Below are 27,973 nucleotides of genomic sequence, written 5' to 3' on the forward strand. Positions count from 1 at the left end.
GGCACAGAGAGGTTAATAATCACCACCAAGGGTTCTAGTGAAGATTAAATGGCACAATGGAAATAAGGTGCCCAGCATAGTGCCTGGCACATAGTAGATGCTCAACAAATACCAGTGACTTCTGATATTTTTGTCATTAGACCAAGACTAAAATTTCACCTCTGACATGGGCTTCCAGTGTCTTGGAGATCCCCAGCTGAGTCTCCTACCTAGAACTGTGAAGAAATCAAAACTTCACAAACCCACTTTCTCAGCAGCTGTTTCTTGGCCAAGCTTGGATCGTCAGCAGGTCAGCTGGTCCCAGGGCTTGGGGGCCTGTGCAGGGAGAGCCTGCCCCCTGTCCAGCCTCTTGGGCTTCCAGCCAGATCTGCCTGACCCTGAAATCTGAAAGAAGCACTATGGCCTCTCCCAGGGGAAGGAGCCTCAGGGCAGTCTGCACCTTCTGCTTTTCCTTCCTGCAGGGTGTCTCTGCCCACCAGTCATTTTCTTGGCAGCTCAACACCAGAGGTTCATTGTGGTGCTAAAAATAGGCTGTGTTTAGACACTCGGAGGCTCCGCCTGGAAACCTGGACCACAGGAACCAAATGCTGCCATTCCCGCAAAGGGGACCCTTCGGCCTCATCCTTGTGGAAACTCACACTAGCCCTGGGAGGGAGGCAGGGTAGACATCATCTACCACATTCAACAGATGGGGAAGCTGAGGCTTGGAGGGGTCTCACATTAAATGAAGAGGTATGAAACAACGACGGGCAGCCTTAGCAAGCATCTGCTCCAGCATTATGGATCCTCTAGCGGCTTGCTGAAGGCCAGCCCGAGTCCCCTGCCCGGGGTTGTAGTACACAATCTGTGGATGGGGGAGAACCATCGCATCCGCCTCTCAGGTTGCCGGGAGGGAGGAATTTGTGAAAATGTGTTTGTAAAACCTTTGAACACAGTGCGTGACATATAGTAGGTGCTCAACCAGTGGCAGTTAACTTCATTTCCCATTCTCATTGGGGTATAATTTCTGTCAGGAGAGAGACAAAGAGAGGTGGAGACATGTGGGGAGAGAATGATAGATGGGGTTCTCTTGGGGAGGTGAGACTGTGACTCAATAGGGATCCTGAACTTCAGGACCACCCAGAGTTGAGTAATACAGGAGGCCACCTCCACAGAGCCGAATGTATAGTTCTCTGACGCTGTCACCACATGTTCTGGTGCATGACATGGAGCCATGCTTGTAGGTTTAAGCCCCGGTGGCAAGGCCAGTCCCCTGATTCTTTTCACTCATTTCCTCCACCTCCATATTTCTTGGGGGATCTACTATGTACCACATGCTGGAGCTAACGTGGTAAGAGAGCAGACACGGTCCCACCCCCAAGGTTTAAGTCCCTCCAGGTAAGCGCCCCACCTCCTAGCACTGGCAGGATGGTGCGGGAAGCTCAAGTTGGCATCCCCTCCCCAGGAGGAGCCCACCTCCTCACAGTCCCTTCTAGGAGGCCCCCCTTTGCTCCCCATGCTACCAAAGCCTCAGTCTCTTTCTGTTCCCTGCCAGCTCCTAATGAGCTCATTATCCTCTTAAAACCCATTTGGCACCCACTTAGAGGAGAAATGTGTTGAAATAGGAAAGAATGAGAAGGGAACAACAAAAAAGGACTAGACCCAGAAATATCCTCAGAGAGACAAAAAGCCGTGAGGAGGGAGTACGACAGCTGAAATATTTGCCATCTCCACAGCAGCAATGTGCTGCTGTGGCAAATGGCTTTAAATCCTGTTCTCATGTGCCCATGAAAGGGGCAGGGGTGGGCACTTTTCTTCAGCACCTACTATGCGTCAGACATTCCCTGAAATTTCACTTCGGTCCTCCCAGCAATATGTTTTGAGGGGTATCAAGATTCTTCTGTCCACTTTATAGGTGAGGACCCTCAGTCAGTGGGAGGAGGTGTCTTGCCCCAGTCACACAGCTGGTGGGTGGAAGAGGCTGGATTTGAACCCAGGTCAGCCTGTCTCCAGAGTCCATACTCTTGCCTGCGTGCCTCTGGAAGGACTGGTGTCCCCCTGCCTATCCCTGTGAGGACTACCAGTCTTTCTCATCCTGGCCCAGCTGCAAAAACATCTGGCACGTGTGTAATCTACAGGACGTTAACTGGGGCACCACCTACTGCCCAGAGGTTTTCAAGCTGATCAGAGACTGGTCTTTCTAAAGTGTCAGTATGACCATGAAACTTCCATGGATTCCCACGCACGCCGTTAGAGCGCAGTGCAGACTCCTGAGCGTGGCATTCAAGGCTCCCCACAATCTGTCCCCTTCCCACTGCTTAACTGCATTGCCACCATGCCCTAAGCTCCTTTGCTCCCCCCACCCCAGTGACCTGCCCTTTATGTGTGTTGTTCTTCCTTACTAGGGTATCCTTCTGCTGTTTCTTTACCCAAAAAAACTGACTCCTTTTGCAAGAACTGCTAATTCAAAGATCCTCCCTGAGGAAGCCTTCTCTGATCCCCCCAGGCAGTGTCAGACCCTCATACCTCTGGGATCCCATATTCTAGGACTTCTCACCCCAGAGTCCACAGACTCTCTGACATCATAAGCCCAAATCTGGGAGCTTATGTGCAAGGGTTCTTTCCTGAGTATACATCTGTAATTTTCATGAGATTTTCGAAGGGATACAAGGCCCAACTAGAAGCATTGTTAGGAACAAACCATGTGGTCCTGGATTCAGTAGTCTGGGGTTCACAACCTCACTGCTACTTACCAGCTGTGTGGCCCCAGACAAGTTACTTAACCTCTCTGAGCCTTCTTCCTCTCCTCTGTAAAAGATATGGATCTCCCTCATAGAACTGTTAAGAGGATTAAATCAGAGTATTATATGTTTAGAGTAGTGTCTGGCACATAATAAGTGCTCAGCAAACATGAGTTATTAATATTAATAATTAATTCCATATCTTATACATATATCTACTATGGATTTATCACTGTCTCTCTAGTATAGTGATTATTTAAATTGCTGTCTCCTCAGTAGACTCTGGACTCTCTGAAAGCAGGGACTCTGAATTATTTATTTCTGCATCCGAAGCACACACAGAGTAGGCAAGCAACACATGTTTTTAAATGAATGAAAGAATGGGTAGATGAATGGATAGGTGGAGATTTAGATGGATGAATGGGCTGCTACAGTTCATATGAATATATAGATGGATGGATGGATGGATGGATGGATGGATGGATGGATGAATAAATTAATGATGAATGGATAGATGGATGGAGGAGTACATAGATTGATGGATGGATTAAGGAATCAATGAGTAAGTGGATAGATTGTGACTTAATGGCTGGATGGATAGGTGGACTCATGAATGGACAAAAGGATAATGGATTGATAGATGGATCGATGGATGAACGAATAGTTCAACCCCACAAGAGCATGGATTTTGGGCTGTTTTGTTCACCAATCTGTTCCAAGTGCCTAGCACGAAAACTGGTGCATAGTAGGTGTTCAATACTTAGTTCATGAATGAATGGGAAGGCATATAGAGGACTGGCGGATGCTACCTTGAACCACAGTTAAACTCCTATGCCACTATCTGGATTAGGAGAGGCCGTCATCATTCAAATCGCCCATTGACTGACAGTTGAAGCCTATGCATTGACCGAGATTGTTATGAGTCCCCCTGCTGGTGGTGAGGTGAAACAGCATTGGCCATATTGAGTTTAATGTTTTTTAATTTACATTCCATTTTCCTCCTGGCTGATGATCCTGAACGTTTACTCATAAAGCAGTGGTTCTCAGACCTCTATGCTCACTACCATCACCTGAAGGCACCTTGTGACACTTGCAGGTTTCTCCCTCTACCAGAGATGCTGGTTGGAGAGGTCAGGAATCTTTAACTTGGCTTCCAGGTGATTCTGAATCAGATGCTTCTCAGACCACACTCTGGAGGACCCTGTCAAAGGGTGAGCCACTGCTGGTTACTGGGAGGCAGTGGAGATGGGCTGCTGCTGCTTCAGGGGCCATCTCTGAATTCCTGAGTCATATCCAGACCATGTGGGGAAAAGACAAAGTCAAAAGGGCAGTGATTAAGAGCTGGGGTTTTGTGTTTTGACCATTCTGGGTTCAAATCCCAATACCACCACTCACTGGTGGACTCTACCGTGTAGTCTCCGTTTTCTTATCTGTAAAATGGGGAAACATAGGAATGAGAGGGAGAATAAATGAGATAATGTATGCAGATGGCTTGGCACAAAGTTAGGCATGCCATAGAAACCCCATAAATACCGAGTGAATGAATATGTTGCGAAATAACCCTGTTTCCCTTCTTTTTACTTTTTGTCCTTGGATAGAGGAGAGGGGCTATGGCTTTGATCTCTCTCACTAGAATGTGAACCTTGTGAGGAAAGGAACTTTGTCTCTCTCATTCACAGCTTTATCTACAGTACCTAGGACAGTACCTGCTGCATAGGATAATGGATTTTTGTAAAAATAATCTAAATTTTTTTTTTAATTTTTGTAAAAAAAAAAAAATGAGTTTGATCTGTTTTAAGATCAGCCAGGTCCAGCAGACAGTTCAGCGAGGATCTAGGAAGTACTTTTTGGACTTCAGATAAGTCAAGAATCAGCATATATTCGCAGTGTGTAGGAAGTGTGGGGGCATAAGAACCTGTGCTCGTCAAGACAAAGCTTGTCCGCAAACCAAGACCAAGTGGGATGTAGGCCCCCAAATTCCCATGTGGTTTAAAGGAAAAATCAGGTGTTCTGGAAGACCCAGGACTGGGCTTCTGTCTAGCACTCCTGGGTGCTTTGGGCCATTGGTGTCCTCCCCTCTCTGGACTCTGCATTGCCCCTTGAGAATGTTCAAGGACTTTCTGGCCTCTGTGTGGAGGCTTCTTATGCTTTTGTCTGTGCTATTTTGCAGGTGGCAGCCCTGAGCCCTAAATGCTTGACCAGATGGAAGCCCACCAGCCTCAGTTTCCACTACATGGACACTCCAAGTTTGGTCCCCAACTGGGGAAGAGGCCAGAAATGGCCTCAGTGAAATAATCCAGCCCCGACAGGCCTGAGGAGCTGAGAAAGGGCAAGAAGTGCACTGTGGTTGCCGGTGACCTCCAGAATCCTCCTCTGATAGCAATTTTCAAAGTTCTTTGGAAACTCGCTGAGGTGAAGAGCAAGATGTAGGAAAATGGGACCAACTCCTGGGTGTCCTGATCCTCAAAACTCCTTTCATGGCCCAAAGAAGCTCACTTTGACCACAAGAGAGCTAGTGAGCTCAATCCTTCATTCTCTTGGCCTCAGCCAAGTGCTGGACTTGCCTTCCTGGTCTGGTCTTGGCAATCACCTTGGCAAAGGGGATAAGACTAAAGACCCCCACGGGTTCCATCCCTAAAGGGAGCGTGGGAAAGGAAGCCCTCTCTCCCCTCCCCAAACCCCACCCAGCCAAACCCCAGCGAGCCAGTCCGGAATGATCCCGCTATGGCCAAGCTCTGGTTCAAATTCCAGCGGTACTTCCGCCGGAAACCTGTGCGTTTCTTTACCTTTCTGGTGCTTTACCTGACGGCCGGGAGCCTAGTCTTCCTTCACTCTGGCTTTGTGGGCCAGCTCGCTGTCTCCCAGAACCAAGCCAACCCTGCCGCGGGGGTCCCGGCCGAGGTCGCTGAGCTGCCCTTCCTGGGTGACTTGCATCTGGGCAGAGGATTCCGGGACATGGGCGAAGCCACGAGCATTGCCCGCAGGTACGGACCCTGGTTCAAGGGCAAGGATGGGAACGAGAGAACCAAGCTGGGAGACTATGGAGGAGGAGCCTGGAGCCGAGCCCTCAAGGGGAGGGTCGTCCGGGAGAAGGAGGAGGAGCGAGGTAAGAGCAGTGAGCATTTGGGCATGGAGGGTGGCTGAGGAGAAGGGAGGGGAGATGATAATATAATAACAGTCACCAGTTTTCAATGTTTAATGTGAACCAGCTGTCAAATAGTTATAGCTATAGATCTACAGTACGTTTCATTATCACCCCTAATTCACAGAGGAGAAAATTGAAGCTCAGAGGGATTAAGTAGGTTGCCCAAGGTCATGCATCTTGCAAACAAGCAAGCATGGATTTGAACCCCGCGTCTGTCAGAGTTCAAAGTCTGACCCTCCCCTGCCGCTTTTTCCAGTCCTTGTTAAATACACATGAAAATAAAAACAGCTAGCATCTATTGGGCACTTACTATGTGCCAGGTACTGTCCTAAGCATTTTACATGTATTGAATTATTACTTCAACTCTCTGTGGAAGGCACTATTATTCCCATTTTAAAGAAGAGGAAACTGAGGCACCAAGAGCCCAAGAGCTTCTGCTGCACCACATCGCCTCTCAGCCTGCCTTGCGGGTCCCCTTGGTGATGGCGCTTGGGGACCATCATTGCTCTGAGCATAGTTTGTTGCATTCTCTTAGCCTTTCAGAGTCAAAAAGGGCTTTGCTTTGTGAGTGTGTTTACCTTACTTGATTTTCACTACACTCCATGGACTTGAGCAAGGAGTGTGATCCTAGGCCCGGAAAGTAGAAACAGAGGCTTGAAGAAATGAAGACACTTGCCCAAGGCCACACAGCTGGTAGGTGGCAATGCTGGAGCTCAAATTAGATCCAACTGGTCTGAATGCTTGGCTCTAGGACTGCCTCCCAGAGTCTGCTGACATCTGTCCATAGGACCAGCATGCTAGGGAGGACTCCCCAACCCCTGCAATTCATGAGATTTACACGAGTGGACATTTCGAGAGTGGGGGTCATATGCTTTGAGAGGACCTACCAATCAAGACAGAAGGAAAACCTCTCGAGCCTTGGTGTCCCCTGCCACATGTCACACTTCTGCTGCAATTCAGCCATGGAAAACCCCTTCTCCCACTGTGGAGGAAAGCAGGATTAATGGAGGGGACTCATTCTGGGGAGCGTGTTCCTCTGCTTCAACCCTGTCCCACGCCTAGCTCATCCAAAAGGCCCTGCCCTCCCACCCGCAGGGATTTCCTAGAAGTCTGTGTCTCCAAGAACCCAGTGTTCATAGAAGGTGACGAAGAGATGGGAAGTGGCAGAACAGATTAGGGTACTCGTGGCCCAGGTAAGGGGCTAGACCTCGTCTTGCCTCAGTTTTGCCATCTGTAAGATGGGAATAATGACTCCTCCCTTCCAGGCTTCTCCTGAGAGTTCAATAGGACAATGGTTATGAAAACACCTAGCATGATGCCTGACACATCGTAGGTTCTTAGAGGGGATCTGGAAATTCCCGTGGCTCTACCCTGGGAAGGGACCCCATCTTGTAGGCACAGGTGAGGCGTAAGGTGCTACCCTAATAGAGAAATCATGACGTGGCTTCTCTTTTCCTCCTTTCCACTTACCAAGCTCCATCTCACCGCAGTGCTCCCAACTCCACCTGGTACTTTGCAAGCCCCGAAGTCTGTCACAAGTCTGAATCTTAGGATATGCTCCCATCGCACTTAGGATAAATTCCAGAGTCCTTATCATGGCCTGTCTTTCTAACCTCATCTTGTAACACTCCATACCCGTCTCACCACACCCTGCCCCTCCGTTTTTCTTGCCATTCATTGAACACATCAAGCCCCTTCCAACCTCAGGACCTTTGTATAGTCAGTCCTTTTCATCTGGGATGCTCTTCCCCTAGATCTTTGCATGGCTCCCTTCCTCCCTTCCTTCAGGTCTTCAGTCAAACCTTGCCTTCTTATAGAGGCCTTTCTGGACTGTCCTAACTAAATAGTACCCCACTTACCCAGTCACAACCACATTTCCCAGTTATATTTTTGTCACAATACTTGTCCCTATCTGAAAGCATCTCATTTACATGTTTGCTACCTTGTCTGTAATCTGCCTCCCCTATTAGACTGTCAGGTCCATGAGGGCAGGGACGTTGCCTATCCCCAGTCTGTCAGAACCTGAGACAGCACCTGGCACTAAGGTGATACCCAAAACCTATTTGTTGAACGAGTGACCATCCTTCTGCTGGAGGTGCCTTCCAAGGGTTAGCACTACTTTTCCTCCAGGTCTCAGCTTAGCTCACCTGCGGGAAATCGTCCCCAGCCCCCATCCAGGCATGATCAAATACTCCTCCTCTGTGCTTCCTGCCATGGCCTTTATATGAATAGTAATTGCCTGTGCTTGTCAAGGTCCCCTGATAGAATATAAATCCTTCTAGCACAATTGATACGTACCACAACAATAATAACACCTCTCTGTTTGTTATGAGAATAAAATACCACTGCCACTACTAGTAGTAATTATTACCATTTCTTGAGCACGTACTTCATGCCAGCCACTGCCCTGTTTGCTTTTCGTATATTAATTGAATGTAATGATATATGTGAAATGCTTGTCACATCTCCTGGCTCATAATAATAGGTCACTTAATAGTTGCTGTTTTATTAGTAGTAGTAATAATAGCTAATACCTATTGAATGGTCATTATGGCCTAGACCATGTCATAAGTGTTTGATCGCCTTATTTAATAATCACAACAACTCAAAAAGTTAGAGACTATTGTTATCCGATTTCGCAGGTGGGAAAAATTAAAACTCAGAAGTCACTTATCCCAGGTTACACGAGTAAGTAGTAAGTGGAGGGACTGAGGTTTGAAACACGGTCTATTTAATTCCAAGGCTTGTGAGCCTTCTATACCATGCTAACTGCCCCCACCCTTGTCCCTGGAAATCTGACATATTTTATAAAATGTAAAGAGAGAAGGAAGAGAAAATAAGAAGCCCAGAGCTCCAAGCTCTCAACAAGCAGCCTTTGGAATCAGGCAGCATTATTGCAATGGACAAATCCAGCCTTTCCTTGATTAACTTATTCAGAGTTCCACAAGGGAAGACAACATATTAGGTTAACGCTAATAAAAACGAGACGCTTCTCTGACTTGACACTAAACATTTGGTTTTCCTGAAGCGGACAAGGACTCTGTGGTGATGCTCAGGCAGGACTTTAAAGGATTCTGAGTGCATCACGGCACAGGAAGGGGAGGGAGGAGCTGCTCCCGGGCTGGGCTGGGCTGGGACCGGGCAGGAAGTCTAACATTTTGGGTGACACTGGCACCTGCCCTCCGTCATCTCGCTGGGTCCTTTACCTGCCCCAGCCTTTCAAGAACCTGTGCCTTGAGCAGCCAAATCAGGGTTCAACTTTCAGTTCTGTAACTTGCTGATTATGCAGCCTTGGACAGGTCACTTTGCCTCTCTGAGCCTCAGTTTCCTCTTGGGAGAAAAAAGTACTTAATGTCAGATGACTATTGTGATGATTATATAAGTGAAATTGATTGTGTGCCTTCCAAGTGCCAGGTACTGTTCTAAGCATTTTCATCTATTACTCCACGTAATCTTCATAGCAATTCAATATCAACTCCATCTTACATGCAGGAAACTGAGGCACAGAGAGGTTAAGTAACTAGTCTGAATTTATCAAGCTGGAGGAGGGAGTAAACCAGTATTTAAACCCAGGTACTCTAAGTCTTACACTGAACCTTAACCACTATGTCACCTCACTTATCAATGCCCGGGAAGTGCTCAGCACAAAGTCAGGCACGAAGGAAGCACTAATATTGCCAGCCATTATTAGTAATATTGTCATTCTGTGGGAGAATACAGAGGAGCACAGAGGTGATGTGACTGGCCTGAGGTGACACAGCTAATCAGGAGCAGAGACAGAAGCTAAATCCAGTTTGATTTTCAAAGCCTGTGCTGTTTCCATTATCCCCAGAATTACAAAGGGGCGTGGGCTGGGCATGAAGGAAGGCACTGGGGAGATTGGTCTGCATTTTCTGAAGGGACAGCAGAATACCCACTCCCTATCTCCTCCAGCTTCAAATGTGATCTCTGCAGGGTAGTGAGGGTCTGGTCTTTGTCAGGGACTGTGCATCCATACTCTTTTTTCAGCTTCATATGAGGTAAGAATTTGAGCCCCTTTCATAGATGAAGAAACAGAGACTCTGAGAGGTTAAGTAATTTGCCCGATGTCACATAGCAGCTAAGAGGCAGAGCAGACTCCAACCCTATTCTGTCTGATTTTAAAGCCTTTATTCTTAATCACTGAGCTACACAATTCCCAACTCCATTCATTCATTCATTCATTCATTCCTTATTTAATACACACCTACTATGTGCCCCACTCTGTGCTGGGTGGTGGAAATAGAGGAATAATTCAAGCAGTTTTCCCCTCTGAGGAATATTCATAGCCCCCTGGAGGAAGACAGGCAAGTAAAAAGGTAAATTCTTTTTTCAAAAAATATCTTTTTTCTGATTATCAAAGTCATACATGCTTATTGTAGAGAATTAGAATACATAGAAAAAGAGAGATGGAAAATAAAAATGGCCCAGAGTCCTACCATCCAACAAGAGCCAGTCAACACCATCAGTGTATAAGTTTCTTGTTTTTTTCCTTTATGTGTTTATTTCCAAGGTATATATTTCATACATGTAGCATTGTATCCAGCTTTTTTATTATACAATTTTTAAATTTTATTAAACATTCTTCTACAATGAGCCTAAATTATTTCTAATTTTAAAAAGTAATGGACAGTACCTGGAAAATTGTTTAGAAAAGTTTTATGGTGTGGTGAGCCAGGGGACTCTGGGATCCCAAAGGAAGGATCCCATTTAGTCATGGGGGTTGACCATGGCTGCCTTCCTGGGAGAGGAGATAGCTGAGCTGAGTCTGTAGGATCTGTGGGCCTTGACTAAAGTGAAAAATGCATCCCTTCATCCCCAGGGAAGCCTAGATGTGAGTAGGAAATTCCATTCCCTACACAAGGAAACCTAGACAGCACTGAAGTTGTCATCTTGAAGGACCACCTTCCAGAATGGCAGAGAATCCTCAGCAAGAAAATAAATATTTCTTGAACCTCTACTCCATGCCGGGCCCTGGGCTAGGCCCAATGCATAGATGCACCTTACTTACAATCAATCTTAGCAATACACTTTGTATTAGTTTCCTAGAGCTGCCATTAAAAAAGTACCATAAACTTAAAACAACAGAAATTTATTATCTCACAGTTCTGGAGTTCAGAAGCCCCAAATCAAGACAGTGCCAGGGGCCTGCACTCTAAAGCCTCTAAAGGAGAATCTGTTTCATGCCCTTCTCCTAGCTTCTGGCATCACCAGCAACCCTTGGTGCTCCTTAGCTTGTGGCTGCCTGACTCCAGTCTCTGCCTCTGTTTTCACACGGTGTTCTGCCTGTGTCTCAGACAACCATCTTCTTATACAACACCCGTCATATTGGTTTGGGAGCCCCCCTACTCTAATATGACCTCATCTTAACAAATTAAGGGTCTGCAATAACCCTGTTTTCAGATAAGATCACATTCTGAGATACTGGGCTTAGGATTTCCAACATACCTTTTTGGGGTCGGCGGGGGGAACACAATTCAACCCCTAACACCCCTGTTTTTATTCCCACTCTTTGGGCAGGAGAACAGTATCTCCAAGAGCTTGAGGAATAGTGCAAGGCTACGGTGGTGTCAGGATTCAAACCCAGGTCTGGTTGACTCCAAATCTATCCTTCTAGTACACTCCACTGCCTCCTGTTTGTGAGGCTACTCATACTCACGGTCAGTAGGAAGAATACAAATGAGTCATGCTTAGCTACCCTTTTAACAAATTACTTTTATCGAAGAGAGCAAACTTTCTTGAAAAGGAAGATAAATTGAAGCAAAAAAAAAATGAAAGAAAAAATACCATCAGGAAGGCCTTTTTCCAGATGCCCATGCTCCGCTGGACTCTCCCCTCACTGGAATCTATGCTTGAGATAAACAGCCCGACTGGGGAGACTTTGCCACTTCAGGAATATTTGGATGGCTATGGAGACGAGCTGGTAGATTATGTGGACTAAGCCAGGACGGAGATCCCCTCCTCCCAAGTCGAGACTCCATGTGATGCCTGAAAATGGGTCATTTTGGAGTAGGTAGGGCTGGGCATGGATTTGGTCTAGACCCTCACAACTGGATAGACTCAAGCAACTTGATTATCATCATATTAGTCAAGGGACAAAAACCCATCTTGAACCAACTTAAGCTAAAGAAGAAAATGTATTTCATCTTGTCACTCAACTACAGAGGGGCTGGATTTTTAAATGAATGACTTGTGCCCTTCTCTCTCTAACTCTCATCTCTGCTTGTCTCTGCCTTACCTTGGTTCTCCTGCATTGAACGATTTTGATGCCAGGGATGGTGGCTGTTGGTATTTCTGGCCTTACAGAATGCCAATGTCATCACCCAAGCGAAACAGATTTCTTCCTCCCAGCTTTAATCTATAAGAATCCAGAGAGTGGATTCTTACACAGACGTGTCCTTCCCAAGCGCAATAAATTACCGGCTAGTGGGAGGAGCAATAATGATTGGCCCTGCAAATGTCAGTGTCTTCCCAGGGTCAGGGAAAGTTAGGTCTGTTAACAGAAAAATAGGAAGAGGAGTGCCTTGAAGGCACAAACAATATATTACAGTCCACCCCTTTACGCTATAGTGGGCATGCCTATGATATACACTCTCTCTCCTGTTAATTTGGTTATTAAAAAATCTCATCTAACACAATCCACTTTCCCATCTATAGCCAAATGCAGCTACCCTCATCCTAAGTGAGACCACCCAGAATCATAATACATCTAACTCCAAGTCCAGTGTATCTAAAGTATGAACATCCCTCCCCATCAGGTGTCAGTATGGCTCTTTGTGAACCTGAAGCTTGTGGGCCAGAAGAAAGTAAAACCTCCCCAAATGTAAAATGGTTAAAGGATAGACCTGAGCTTGCGTTTTAAGTGAGACACAGCTGTAGGAACTTGGGAAGATTACAAAGCTTCTAATTACACTTAGGAAAGGGTAACATGAATGGTTACCCATCAGAACACATACCATATGCTAGAACAAAAATTCATTTCTAAGGCAAATAAATGTAATAGTCACTAGAATTGGTTTCCTTATCCATAAACTGGGTTAATAAGAAGGGTGCGAGGGTTGAATTTTAAAAAAGTAGGCATGGCCCCTAGTAAAGTAGACAGCACATAGGAGGTGGTCAAAATATAAGAATTTTATTCCTATTCATCTCTTTCTGTCTCTCCATCTCTCTCTGTTTCTCTCTGTTTCTCTCTCTCTCTCTCTCTCTCTCTCTCTCTCTCTCTCTCACACACACACACACACACACACACACACACAATCTCTTGATCTAATGACAAAGACCTCATGCTGTCAAAATAACCTTTTTCCCTCCCTCCCTCCTTCCTTCCCTCCCTCTATCCCTCTCTCTCTCTCCCCTATCCTTCTTTCCCACCCTCCTGCTCCCTCTTTCTCGTGCTGCCATCCTACAATTCATTCTTGGACACTATCCTCTAGTGAGCTGTTGAGCTGAAGTTGATGTGAAACCTTCACCAACATGGCCCATGGATGTTCTCTTTCCTAGCTCAGGTGTGAACAGCATCCATGCCCCAGGACACAGGGTGTGATAACATCTGTGACAGGAGGGACATACCTTGTTGAAGAAGCACAATGGCAAAACGTGAGCTTCTCCAGAGCTGTTACCATCTGATGTGCCTGCTCCAGGGAGGCGATGTTTCTTTTAAAAATGAACTGTTTCTTAGTAGACCAAATCACCTCTGTCTTATGCATGAAATTCAAGGTGATGGAGGTCAAGGCACATCTCCAGAAGGGCTGACAAATCCTGCATTTAGCAGGGTGACATTATGGGGCACAATGTAATGAGCCTGCATCCTCTGCTAGACCCTGCTCTATACCACGAGTGAGGAGGGAAAGAAGCCCACAGTTCAAATAGACAGCAGCCTAGCCAGGGAACGTGATCAAGTGGCATTTGCCTCAAGCATTCCCTGTGCAAGCTGTTTCATGCCAAGGGCTGGCTGGATCCTCAGTCCTACCTTCAGTTACTCCCAAGTGGAATAGGGGAAAGAGTGCTGGTTTGGGGTCCCCTAGACCTGGATTTAAATCTTTGTTCTGCCATCAGCTGCCACTTCACCTTTCTGGTCCTCTGTTCAGTCACCTAAGAAAAGAGTGTGAGCATGCCAGTGCATTGCACTTCACGTGGGTCATCACCAAGATCTCCAGAGTTAAGAAGCAGCAAGCAGTAGTTCAGAACATAGGCCATACATATGCTGTGTTTCCTTGGACAAGTGACTTAACCTCTTTGGGCCTCAGTTTCTTCTTCTATATAAAAGGGCAATAATAGGACTTATCGCATAGGATTGTAGTAAAGGTTCGATGTTTAAAGCACTTGGCAAAGTTAATGTCCAAGTGAATAATAATTTTAAGAATATATGGGAAAAAAACTTTATAAAGTGCCATCTTTATGTGTGAGAATTGCTATTTACCATGAAGTAAAAAAATATATTTACTATTTAAAAAAAAAACAAAACAAAGTATGGATTAAAATTGGATAGTTGTTTTACATAATTTAAATTTTACCTTTAAATGGAAATACTCACCTTGGCCCACAATATAGGCAAACTGTATAGTACTTACAGAGCACCGTGAATGGCCAGTTTCTTATTCCACTCATCTGACTTTGTGCCTGCTCTATGTAAGACACTTTGGTAGAAGCATTCGCACAAATCATTTCATTTTAAATACCTTACTGGGTTGGTATTTTCATACGCACCATGAAGAAAACTAGGCCTCACAGAGGTCGACCAGCCTAAACACACTAAGCCAGTGCTAGAATGTAACAAAAGTGTGATGAACACCCAAACATTGAGATATCCAAGTCCATTGTTCCTCCCAAGAAAAAGTAAATATCTTAAGGCATCTTGTAGAAATGATAACGTGCTGCCAGATGTCAAACTCCTGAGAGCTGCGTTAATATGAGTCTCATCTGCTTGGTGCTTAGATAATGAGCTTGGCTTGGGTTCTTTTGCCCAGTCGTCGACAGTAGAGCCCAAGGTTTTGACCTTAACCCTGGCCACAGAAGCGGCTCCTCCTCTACTCTGTTGGCCTCCAGGACCACTGAACTCCACTGCCCTTATGGAGCAGGTTTAGCCAATGCACATGACTTTCAGTCTCTCTTGTTTCTGCTTTTCTGCTCAGGGGAAGGAATTGGTACCAAAAGGTCAACAAGGCCGCATAGCCAGAGGCACACTGGTTACTCCTGTAACTCTTTCAGCTTTGTCCCCAGACATATCTGACTTTTCTCCTCTCTCCCAAGCCAAGTACATCGGCTGCTACCTGGATGACACCCAGAGTCGGGCCCTGAGAGGAGTATCCTTTTTCGACTACAAAAAGATGACCATCTTCCGTTGCCAGGACAACTGTGCAGAACGGTAGGGCCCCGACGTCCCAGGCTCCATTCATTTCAGACCCCTTCCTTCAGGTTCTTGCCTGTAGCGTTTCTTCCTTTTCCATGGAAGGATGTAGTGGAAGATGAGGACATGGCCACAAGGAAAGGGTGATGCAAGGGTGTGTGTGTGTGTGTGTGTGTGTGTACCTATGCATGCAAATGAGCAAGATTGTTCTGGAGTTGGTCTATGGAGGTTTGTGATTATACAATTAAGACTGTGCCTAGGAGTGAATTCGCAGTGAACAGTATGCAGGGGCAGCTGGTTATATCTGTGAGCTTAATGCCAATACATAGGTATCTTCAAACAGGAGTGGCTGTCTGTGCAGGAGTCTGCGTAAATATGTGGGCAAGGGTCCAGAATTTTGCTTCTGTTTGGGAAAAGCACAACTGAGTGTTTGTGGGTATGCATGTATGAGTCTGTGAGTAGAGGTTTGTGAGATGTCCTGGGAAAGGTGAGGTGGTATATCAGGAGTATTCGTTTCATGGTTTCTCAGTAGAGAAATTCCTGGTTTTTCTCCCAGGGAAAAAACACTCACCTGTATAGACCATGTTTTCTAATCTAAGAAGAAAATGATATTTTGGATTAGAATATGCACTGGGAAGGAAGCTGACTTTCCAAGAGCGGATGAGGCTCCAAAGAACTCATGAGAAAGGACAGGACCTTTAGTCCAGGCCTGGGCACCAGCACTGCTGCCCTGGGGGCACCAGGGGGCTAAGCTGACTGTCTCCTCTCCTTGTGTCCTGGGTCCCTTGACCTGTGGTGGCTTGTGAAGAGGCCTCTAACACATTCACCTTCAGACTCTAGCTGGCTGGCTCTGGAGGCCACAGGCTTTGAAGGACCTTGGCTCCATGGCTGAAGTTGAAATGGGCAAGTGGGTGACCAAGAGACTCTTCCCTCTGCCCCTGATCGGGAAACCCTATCTCTTCTATAATCAACTTCCTGAGTGTCCACCACTGAAGTCCTGAGCCCAGGACTCTCTCCAGTTGGGGAAAGATTCTAAGCCTTGATGATATCAATTCATTAATATATTTATCAAACTGTAGGGAAACAGGTGAATTCCTCAAAGTTTCTGTCCTCATAGAACTCACAGCCTAGACAGGAAGACAGGTGACTAAACAGGAAAGGGAAGGTTAGCGAGACAAGGGTTGAGGTGGAATAAATAGAAGATTGTGGAAATGAACTAGAGGCCCCCAGTCTGCCTGGAGTGTCAGGAGAGACTTCTCAGAGGAGGAGACAGCCAAAGTGAGCTTCAGAAGACAAGTCAGAGCAACTCATGTAATTCAGTTCAGTTCAGCAAATATTTATTGGCTACCCACATGTGCTTCCAGGTGCTGAAGATGCAGAGATGAGTCTGCCACAGCCCTGCCCTCAGCGGACTCTTTAGGGAGACAGAGGCATGAACAGGCTTGGACAATAGAATAGCAACAGCTTACACTTGGGTGCTTGCTCTGTGCCAGGCCCTGCTCTCAGCACTTTGCAAATGTTAACTCTTTAAGCCCCACAAGACCCTCTATGAGTCTGGAACATTATGATTCATGTTCTACAGATGAAGGAACCAGAATATGGAGATTCCAAGCGTGAGGGGTGTTGGGCTGGGAGTGCCTTATGATGTGTGGGGCAGATGTGAAGGAACGGAGGACTCCACATGGAGAGCTCAGGAAGAGTTATGAAGGTGAAATCTTGAGCTGGGTTTTGGAGGATGAATAGGAGTTTCTTAGGTAGTCACAGTAGGGCAGAAATAACAGCATGCTCAATATTTAGTGAACACTTGTCATATGCCAGGCATCAACCAAAGATGGAGGTGAACATGACCCCACAGGGTCACTGCCCTCTTGGAGATGACATTTTAGAGCAGGAGACAGGCAATTTACAAGGGAAATAAAAAAATAAACAAGATAATTTTCAATGTGATAAGAGCTGTAAGAAAATAAAACAGGGTGGTAAGAGGGAGCCAGGTAGGAGGGGTGACATTAGACGGGTGGTCAAGGAAGCCTTGTCTAGGCAGGATACTTTGAGCTTAGACACGGAAGGCAAGAAGAAACCAACCACTTTAGGGGCAAAGTTAGAGTTCCAGGCAGAGAACAGCAAGGATAAAGGCTCTGAGGCAGGAACAAGCTTATCATATTGAAGAATCAGAAAGCCCATGACTATGGCAGAGTCGGCAGAGGGAGGAACGGAATGATGAGAGATAAGAATGAAGAGGTAGGAGTGGGGGAGTGCAAAGTGAGGGGACCAGATGATCTAGAATGGGGGCTCTCAACTCAGAGTGTACATCAGTATCACCGGGCATCTTTCAAAACATTGCTGGCCCCCACCCTCACTTTCTGATTCAGCAGGGTTTGGGGGGAGGCCTGAGAATTTGCATTTTTAACAAGTTCCCAGGTGACAGAGATGCTACTGGTCCTGGGACTATGATTGGAGCATCATTGCTGTAATTTTCACTCCCAGCTGCACATTACACCCGGGAAACTTTAAAAACTCTCGCCGCCCACATCCCACCTGAGCCAGAAAATGGGACCCAGGTGTGGCATTTAAATATATGTTCCCCAGGTGATTCTAACAGCCATCGAGGTTAAAGATCCACTGATAGAAGGGTTTGTAAGCCAAGCTGAGCTATCTGGATATTTCCTGAGAGCAGGGAAAGCCACTGGGGTGAGAGAGAGAAATGGGAAGTGATCTGTTTTAATTTTATGAGAGGTTCTTCTGGCAAAGGTGACAGCAGTGAGGTCAGGGTCAATAGTCCAATAGCTGGGATGTGTGGAGGTATGAGTCTGGGTGGGTCTGTCTCTCCAGCCGGCCCCCCGGAAGTCCAGAGTGAAGTGTGGACTGGCAGTTCCCATTGGTTCCACCTTGTGTGACCAGTGTTCTGCTGAGGCTCCCTGGGGAGCCCTCATGGTTCTAGAGAATGCCTCCCAGGCCCCATGAGCAAAAGGGCTAAACTGGGCTTGCCTGCTCCCCTCCCTCCACTCCCATCCCCCGAAGCCAGAGCAAGCAACACCCTTTCTATCTGTTTACAGAATGGGTGTCCACTAAGAGTCCTTTTTAGGAAAAGATTCCATGACTGTGGGGGAAAAAAAAAAGGAGTCGAAAACCTTACCGTGCCTGGATTTTTTTTTTGTTTTAGGGGAAGGAATTTTTTACTTGGCTGGATAAGCAACTTTAGTTTTGCCATCTTCCAAAGGGGAACGAGAGTCTCTGCCTCCTCCCCTAGTTCCAGCTTCTCTCACAGAGCACCATTCCTGAGGGATGCTTCCTGGAATAAAGGGGCTGGATTCTGGGGATGTATTTGGCTCATGACTCTAGACAAGGAAGAGCAAAAGGGTGGGGTGGGGGGCCCCACAGAATGTAAGGGGTATGTGTGCATAAAGCATGTGCCATGTGCTGAAGGTATATAAGACGTGGGTGTCAGTATGGACATGATGTGTCTATGTGGATAGGTGCATGGGGGTGTAAGTCTTTAGACATGGATGAAGGCAGGTGGGTGGTCCCTGGGGGTCCTGGTCCCCAGAGCCCTCCCATCCCCCAGGTCTCCACTCTGGGCGAGTTTCTGTGTCCCTGGGCTCTTGGTGGTGGCCGCTGCCCTGGCCTGACAGCAGCCTCCCCCAGGGGTTACCTGTATGCTGGCCTGGAGTTCGGCGCCGAGTGCTACTGTGGCCACAAGATCCAGGCAACAAACGTGAGCGAGGCAGAGTGCGACATGGAGTGCAAGGGCGAGAGGGGCAGTGTGTGCGGTGGTGCCAACCGCCTCTCCGTCTACCGGCTGCAGCTGGCCCAGGAGTCGGCCCGCAGGTGTACGTGAGTCGGCCCTTGCTCCTCTCTGTGACTCCTCCCTTGGCCAGCCGGCCACAGCCCTCACCTACCTGAACACCTGCCCTACACTTTCCATGGCTCCCCATCACTCCAATGCCCTCGGCTGGCCTCCAAGACCGCCACAGTCCTTCCTCAGCCTCGCCTCCCAGCCCGCCCCATGCAGAGCCCTCGGCTCCAGCTACTTGGAATGTTTCCAAATACCCTTTCCTGTCCCCACCTGAGCTGCCTCCTAGACCACCCACAACCCTCATTTGCACCCATCTTCCTCCTTAACAAACTGAACTAGAGCCTGAGCTCGGCCTGTCCTTCCTGATTTTCTGAAAGCAGGTTGTCTCTAACGATGATGAAGATGACAATAACAGTGAAAGCAGCAAATAATGCATCCTTTTCTAAGTGCCTTATACAGAATGAGTCCATCCAGTTCTCACACTGGCTCTTAAAATCGGCACTATTATTTGCCTACTCTCATTTTACAGATGAGGAAACAGAGGCTTAATGCCACACAGACAGCAGAGGATTTAAATCAGCTTCAGCACCTACATCTTTAATGGTCCCATAGAGAGAATTTATTCCTTGCTTGGCAGTACTTAAGTCGTGTTGAAAACTCTCCAGTTTCCAAAATGAGGGAGTAAAGGGGATGAGTAGGAGAGGACAGGAACTGGCCCTCTTCTGTGGATAGTGTCCCATTGTCCCCTCTCTGGTGTTTAATAGCAGTTAATATCTGTATCAGGAATCTGCTGTGTATCAGGCACTGTGCTAAGCCCACTGCAGACCCAAACTCATTTACCTTTCCTACCACCTTTTCAGGCAGGAATGTTAGTGTTATGAATTATCCCCATTTTACAGTGAGGAAACCAAGGTTTAAGGAATTTAAGTAAACCTCCCAAGGCCACACAGTCTAGGTAAAGGTGACCCTCTGACATACATAAAAAGCTTATGGCTTTGACAAAAGATGGAGGGCTGAGGTTCCTCCTGGTTACCTTTCTGATGCAGCCCAGAGGCAGGGACAGGAATCCACAACCAGGTCTCTAACCTTGGGCCCAGTCTTCCCAAACTTGAATGTGCCAGTGAACCCCAGGGTTCACTGCACTTATTAAAATGCAGATTCTGATTCAGCAGGTTAGGATGGGATTCTTTATTTCTAAGGAGCTCCCAGATGATGCTGAGCTATTGGTCCAGGGACCACACTTAGAGTAATAAGGCCTTAGACCTCAGTGGAGCAGACAAGTTCCCCCTGGGATGTAGGCCTGCCTACACAGGTGGATTTAGCAGAACTTAATGCCTGTCTTCATCCAGAGAGAGGCCTCTTCCATCTGAACATCATTGTTTATAAAACTTTATCATCAGTTTGCTTGCTAATGTGTTCTGTTTTTCAAATGCCATATTTTTGAAGCCCCATTCAAGCTTTGTTCTTCCATAGGGTCAAGCATGCTTCCAATTTTCAAAGGGGCTGATTTCTGCAAACAGATGCCCCATCCACTTCCCCATGCATCTGAAGGCCCAGGCTGGACGGTCTGAAGGCCTAGGCAGAGGACAGAGGTAGTGTGTGAAATCCAGGTTGGAGAAAGTTCACACAACGAGTTCCTGGTTTGGCCATTAGGGTAATGAGGTTTGAATTTGATAGCAGATTTATCATCCTCATCACTTTTATGCCAATATTTATGGGTTGGGTTTTTTTTTTTAATTTTTATAAAAATTTATTAGATCCAAACAGAGGATACACTTGGAAGAAAGTTCTCAACAAATTGAAAAAAATGCTTCCAATATTTATGTTATTTTGATGAGGACTTTGACTATCTGAAGAGATGACTTAGAGCCAGGGATATTTTGAGAGAAAGTTGCTGCCACTGAAACATCCTAGTCGATGAGTATGAGCAAGCTAACAAGAATTATGTATATCATGAGCCAGATATTAGCCAGATGCCTTTTCGATTAATGTTTAAATTAGCTAGATAATATGAACATTCTCATTCTCATTCTCTCTCTCCCCACCCCCACACACACCCCTGATCACCTATTATAATAATACTCTCGTGGACCATCAAAAACTTTTCAACCAGGTGAAATATATGTCTCAACAAAGACCATTATACCTGTTGTAGTAAGGTGTGTTTTGCTCTTGTAGCAGGAGAGGGCTGAGTGGTTGCTGGTGAGCAGCCCCTGAGACGTCTAGTGGAGAGACAGGACCAAGACTAGTAGGATCTGTTGAAGCATGGGGAATATATACCCAAGACTGTGAGAGTTCTGTCTGTAGACGCCAAGGGAGCAACATTTGAGCTGAATCTTAACTCTGAGGTTTCTGGGTGAAAGAGAGAGCCAAGTATTCCAGCCATGAGCAAAAGTCCAGGGTCAGCAAAGTTCGTGTGTTAAATGCCATATTGGAAGTACCTTCCTTGCTGATGTCCCACTTTACAGTTTTAGAAACTGAGGCCCAGAGAGCAGAAGTGGCTAAATTGAGCCTCTAGAGAAAGAGGGCTGTTGGATTAGGGCCTTGAAAGATGCATAGGATTTTGCCTGGTGTAGAAGAGGAGGATATCTAGACTCATGACAAGTTGCTAAGCAGTGGGGGAGAAATCTAGGCAAAGGAAATCGAGTATGCAAAACCCAGAGGTAACTTCAGGAAATGATGGGCAGGCATGATTTTTCCAAGGCCTCTTAGGGACTGAGCATGGGCTAGAACCCAGGTCTCTGACTCCTAGTTCAGGTGCCCGGTCACTACAGTGCTGTGGGCACCTTGACCTCTTGTATTGGATACAGGACCTCGTCTCCTCTTTTGGAGGGGAACATCTTGGCTCCAGCTTCACTCCTTCCTTCCCTGACCCCTGATCTCTCCTCTGCCTTGTTTCCTGACTCTAAACGATACAGAATCTCCAATGTTTTTGCTCTGACCCAGTGGCACCCCTGGCTTCCCATTCCTAGGATCTAATTTATACACCAATACATGAGAAAGGGAGGCTTCCAAGTCACTGGCACGTGACACTAGCCTATATTTCATCAGTCAGAGAAATGAACAAGCCCTCGAGGAAGCAGGTAGAATGGAAACCAGATTCCATTTGTAGAGTCATTAGTTGATATTAACACTGAGTCCTAATTGTGTTTCCCTGAGCAGTGGCATAGAACTCTTAATGATTGTGACAATTCAAAGGAGGTATCTTCCAAGCAGATGGGGGACCTCCGCCTTGTGTAGGGAGCCAGCTATGTGTTTCTGAGGTGCTGGAATGCTCCTACAGTAGCGAGAGCATTAAAAGGTTGGCAGAGCAAATGTCTGCAGGCACCCTGCTATTCAGCCTTGACATAGACTCTCAGGCACATGGACTCTTCGCCCTTGTTACAAAAGAACTGAGAAATGGACTTCCTTCTTGGTTGGATTACATTTTTCACAGCACTTTGCTAAATGCGTCAGCGAGTGTAGCTCTCCTCCCAGGGGCAGAGACCTGCCAGATTTGGGAACATTATGACTTTATAGGATGTTGAAAGGAATTCCATTTGCCTGAAAGATTCTTGCAGGATTTGTGTTGCAAGGTTCATTAGAATGACGCGGAACATATACATGTCAGTCCTGTGGGTGGCTATCCATGGTGCTGATCATCCTTTTGTGCTGCCTAAAGCACCCATGACCGCACGCCAACCTCTCTCAGGGTCCAGCACTTTTCCTCTTGTTTCTTCCATTCTATTTTGGTGAAAGCATTATGAAGCTTACACTATCACTGAAAAAATATGTCATTGACTTACGATTCACAATTCACATGTTTGTGTACTGTTGTGAGTTCTGGCAACTTTTTTATCTTGAAAGTTAGAAGAGGAATTTTTTTTCAGTGCTTGTGCTTTATGCTCACTGATACTCCATTCTAACCACTTCTGCTGAGGGGAGACTCAGATGATCATGGAAAGTCACATTTTGTTGGATAGACCATGTCTGGCTCCTTCTTTGCCAGGCCTACAGGCCTCTCCGTGCCCTTGATATATGTCTGGGACTCCTGAATTTTATAATTCACATGGGCCTTCATGAATTATGCTGTATAGAACCAAAGAAATGGTAGTTAGAAGTTTTTTCTCCTTCTGAATCATGATAGGGACAAGTTGGTTTGCTCTTCTCCCCTAAGAAAATCCAGGAAGGCTCTGGGAGCAATGTGGATTTTAAAATCAGGCAGATGTTTGTATGCCAGCTCTCTCACTTACTTGCTATGTTGACTTTAGCCAAGTCGTGTATTTTCTCTGAGCCTCAGGTGCCTCATCTGTAAAATAGGGACAATTCCAACCATAGTCTGTGCGATTACTATAACCACACAGTGAGATAAAATTGAGAAAGGACCTAGCACAGTGCCTGTTTATGGAGCAATTGTGATGCCCCTTCTTCCTAATATGAAAACTCCTCAATTTACTCAGAGCAGCACCCAGTTCAAGCTATTTGAATTTCCTACAGCCAGCAGGAGACTTTGATGATGCCTAAAAATGGCTGGTTTGAATTCTCTTTGGACAGTTAGGCTCTTCTGTGTAATTCAATCTCTCCCTGATTATCGGTAGCTGTTAACAGCTCCCAGCTCACTGCCTTTCTTCCTCACTGCATCTTTAATGCAGTAGAGCTTGGCCTAATTACCTGGGGGAAGGCGGGGTGGGGGTGGCGGCCTCTTTCAAACCGAGGGGAACTCTTCCACGCCTGCCTTTAAGCTGATGCCTGATGACGTTTACCTCATTTTTGTGAAGCCCCAGAACAAAGAGATGATAGGACTTCAGAGATACTTGCAGCTGGTTCCGGGCTGTCCCTCATATGCCCCCAGCAAAGAGAGTTGATGAACAGTCGCTCTTCTTGCCTCTTGCTAATAAAAACCCCAAGCTGCTGAGGTCACGCACCATCTCAGCTAGGCTGGCAAAGAAGAGCTGACATTGTCAGAATGTGGGGCATGGGATTTTGTGATCCTTGGACCCCTACTGTACAGTATGAGAGGGTTTCTGGGAAATTCAGGTGGCTGGCATGGGGTCTCTGGAGCTCAACCATGTTAGAATTGGGCAGGCCTCCTGCAGAATAGCAGAGAGGTGGGAAACTAGGATGTGATGTCAAACAAGATTGGGGTCAAATCTCAACTCTGCTCCCCATTAGCTGTGTGACCTGGAAAAGTGATCGAATCTCATTATGTCCCAAGGTCTCTGCCTGCAAAACAGGGTAACAGTACCATCTACCTCATAGGCTGCTGTGAGGATTAATTGAGATACAATATGTGTAACATACTTAGCACTAATGACACACAGTAAACAGCTGATAATACCATTGTTGTTATCCTTTAGTCGTGTTGGTCATCAGGAAGACACTACTTGGGGTCACTGTTATTGCCCATGGGCTGTGTACTGCACAACCCCAGGGAGCACCATTCTCACAGACTATGGGCACTGAAGAACAGTGATCCTGAACTCCATGCAGGATTTCCCTTGTGGATTAAAAATACTCAAAGATCCAAGATGTTGTAAGCTGGGTTTCCCCACAGACAAAGATGTGAACCTTGGTTTGCTTGGGAGGTGACCTCAGGATGCACCTGTAGGGTAGTAGAAAAGTGAGACAGGGAAAGGAAGGAGCCAATACAAGGGCCTTTATGAAGCAGGTCACTACTGAGGACAACTGAAGCTTAATCCCACTGGGAAACCCTAGGTGGAGACCATGCTTCAGAGGTATCCCACAGAAGGGGTGAGAAACTAGTGTTTATCTTCCTTCTGTACTCATCATTGGCTGAAAGTGGCTCTGAGGGAGATTAACTCCCTGCAGGTTTAGCCCATGCCTCACAGACCCAAGGCAGAGTCCTGGGTGTTTACTATAGGTCACTGTCAGCCTATATGGGGATGGTGAGTGCCGGGAGTACGTTGATGGGGCACTGACAGCTCTACTACATAGGATTTAGCCATCCTTCACCTGTCATGGACAAGTGATGGAGAAAGAAGCAGGAAGAGAGACTGACTGAACCCTGGTTAGGTCTCAAGTACTGTGAATGCCACCACATGGACCTCCACCCCATGCTGATATGATGATCCCCATTCACAGATGAGGAAACTAAGGCTCAGGAAGTGAAGACGCCTGCCAGGGACACACAGCTAAGTAAGTGGTGACCCAGGTCTGTCTGAATTTAAAACCAATGCCTTTTCCACTGGATACCAGAGCTCTGCAAACAAGAAGGTATCTACCCGCTGCTGTGAAAGTCTGAAATACTTCATATTGCAGTGGAGTGTTAGGATGCCTGAAGAATCCAGGTTGGCCACTTCTCTTTCATTTTCAGACATAAACAATGAGAGAGCCTCTCACCACTGATGGGGAGAACCAGGTGACCCATTTTATAGATGGAGGAAATAAGGGTAGAAGGAGTATTAAGTGTCTTGGCCACCATGCATGTCCTCAGTGACCTGGTCACCAAGACATAATGGAGATCAATCTTCAGAGAGAAATGGCCTTTAAAGTGCTCCCCTAGATCCCTGGGAGTCCTCTGTGACCTTGTGGTTTCCTCCCAAAAGCAGATTGGGCAGGACTATAGGAAAACCCCACATCCAACAGGTCAACTGCTCCTGAAACTGACTTCCCAAACCTGTTCCCATCCCAACCCCCACCCCCAGCACACAAAGTGGCCAAAGAGAGACTCCCAGCAGTAGCTCCTGATCCCTCTCTGGCCCTTTAAGACCTCTGAAACCCTCACCTTATTTGGTATTCAGGGCACTCAGCTCAGTCCTTCTCTCCTGTCTGGGAGGATCAGGGACTCATTAGCAGATGCTTAAATGTCAAAGGGAGACCAACCTCAGCAGAGCTGGGCTTATGGAGTCCTCCTTCCTCTTCCCACCCTTGCAGTCTGGCTTCCTGACATCCAGGAGGCAGAAGAAAAATCCCATCGGGAGATGCCAGGGTGAGGACTCAACTTCCTCCTTCCCTTCCTTTGCGTGTAAGGAGATAGACAGACTCACAGACCTTTGCCTGTCCCTTCCACTGCAGTCACAGCTCACAACACTCATTCATGTCTGTCTTTGAATGATCCACCCAATATTCATGTCTCCATTTTAGAAATGAGAGCACTGAAGCTCCAAAAGAGAGGAAACTTGCCCAGGGTCAAAGGGTGAGGAAGGGTGGAGCTGCCAATGGGCGCCCTGTCGAGGAGAGCTGCCTGTTTGACAGGTGTAGACACGCATTCCAGGGAGAAGCAAAGTCGGGACCAGAGCTCGCATCTGCTGGCCACTGGTCTTCTGAGAGCAAGGCCAGCATCTCATTGCTCTGTGTCCAGAGTTGGCCTCCAGCTGAGTTTTCTGATTAGGTGAAGGTTTGCCCACATTGTTTCAGGCCTCCCACCTCATTGCTATACATCTTTAGTTCAAATATGTGGCTCCCCTCCCTGCCTTTGCTTTGTATGGCACCTTCTGTGAGCACCATTACATCTTCCTCAGGGTGACTGATGAACTTACGGGGCTTCCTTCTGAGCACCCCAGGCCATGGGACAGGAGAATGTCCCGTGTTTCCCCACAGGGCACTAGTGGCATTTGGGTTATACGGTTTCTTATTGGAAGGTGGTAGGCTGTCCTATACAGAAGAGATTCACTGTGTAGTCTAACCCCCACTCCCCACCATTTATATGTGGGGAAACTGAGGTCTGGAGGACAACACAGTGAGTCAGCAGCCTCCTGACCATTCCAGCCACCACCACAATTGCCTCTGCTTCTCATCACCCTGGAGCCAGAGATGGGGAAAGTGGAGGAGATAGCACTGAATGTGTGCAAGCCTGCGGCACATTCTGGAAATTAGCCGTTTAATCAAATTCCAGATTTCTTCTTAGTCTGCTAGACTGGCCTCCTCAATGAACAACTGGAGGCTACTGGGTGCCAGGTGGTACAAGTCATCACTAAGGTACCTTTGGCAGCTGAAAAGTAAAATTATCATTCCTAAACATCCTTTTCCCTTCTCTCTCTCTCTCTCTCTCTCTCTCTCTCTCTCTCTCTCTCTCTCTCTCTCTCTCTATATATATATATATATATATGTGTTTGTGTGTGTATATATGTGTGTGTGTGTATGTATATGTATATATACACACACACATTACACATACATATATATGTATATATATGTATGTGTATATATATGTGTATATATATATATATGTATATATATATATATACACATACATATACACAAATGCTAAAAAAGTGATTTTATACTATACATACACCCAGATACAGATATAGATGAAGGTATGTGGTTTTGCAACTTGCTTCACTTTTCCCCAAGGGTTAACATTTTGTTTCTGTGTTAATCCTCAGTGAGTTTTTTGCTAATGGCAGGTCCTCAGGTTTGTCACATAATTTCCCCTCTCTGAGCCCTGTTTCCTCTCATCTGTAAAATGAGAGTTGACTACAGACCTTGCAGAATTTCCAGGAAGATCAATGAGATGACGTTTGTAAAGTCCTCAGCAGAGTGGATCACACATAGTAGGTGCTCAGTAAATGCACCTATTTAGTTCTCCTGGTTTTGACTCATGATGCACCAACCATGTTGAAAGCTGTGCTTCTAGAAAGGTATATACAACTTAAATTTGAGAACAACCAAACCCAGTTTTAAATGGGCCTCATCAGTCTTTCAATAGATTTGATAGGCCACTTTCTAAAATTTTCTCTTTTTTTATGTCTTTAAATATGTCTTTAAAAAACACATATTCTCTGTAGAAAACGTTAGAAATATTTTACAGAAAGATGGAAATAGAAATTGCCTATAATCTTACTCTATCAGTCAAGAGTTCTCCAAAGAAACAGAACCAGGAGGAGATTAGATAGATAGATGATAGAGAGATAGAAAATAAGAGGTATTTATATTTACTTAAGGAATTGGCTCACACAATTGTAGAAGCTGTTAAGTATGAAATCTATAGGTCAGAGCAACAGGCTGGC

At 46.3% G+C, this 27,973-nt stretch overlaps 1 protein-coding gene across 3 annotated transcripts in view; it reads left to right on the plus strand.

The window, feature by feature from the left end:
- WSCD2 (WSC domain containing 2) overlaps positions 1 to 27,973 on the plus strand; it is a 102,285-nt gene that overhangs the window by 47,081 nt on the left and 27,231 nt on the right. For 2 of the 3 annotated variants that reach the window (XM_011377789.2, XM_023521904.1), the window contains exons 2-5: positions 4,891 to 5,826; positions 15,133 to 15,247; positions 18,872 to 19,056; positions 25,104 to 25,157. In XM_011377789.2, coding sequence (XP_011376091.1) covers positions 5,445 to 5,826; positions 15,133 to 15,247; positions 18,872 to 19,056; positions 25,104 to 25,157 — 736 coding nt within the window. In that variant the 5' untranslated portion in view covers positions 4,891 to 5,444. The remainder of the gene's footprint in view (positions 1 to 4,890; positions 5,827 to 15,132; positions 15,248 to 18,871; positions 19,057 to 25,103; positions 25,158 to 27,973) is intronic. The other variant, XM_011377791.2, reaches the window with a different exon arrangement.

This window comes from Pteropus vampyrus, unplaced genomic scaffold, assembly GCF_000151845.1.
Source record: "Pteropus vampyrus isolate Shadow unplaced genomic scaffold, Pvam_2.0 Scaffold322, whole genome shotgun sequence".
NCBI classification, from domain to species: Eukaryota; Metazoa; Chordata; class Mammalia; order Chiroptera; family Pteropodidae; genus Pteropus; species Pteropus vampyrus.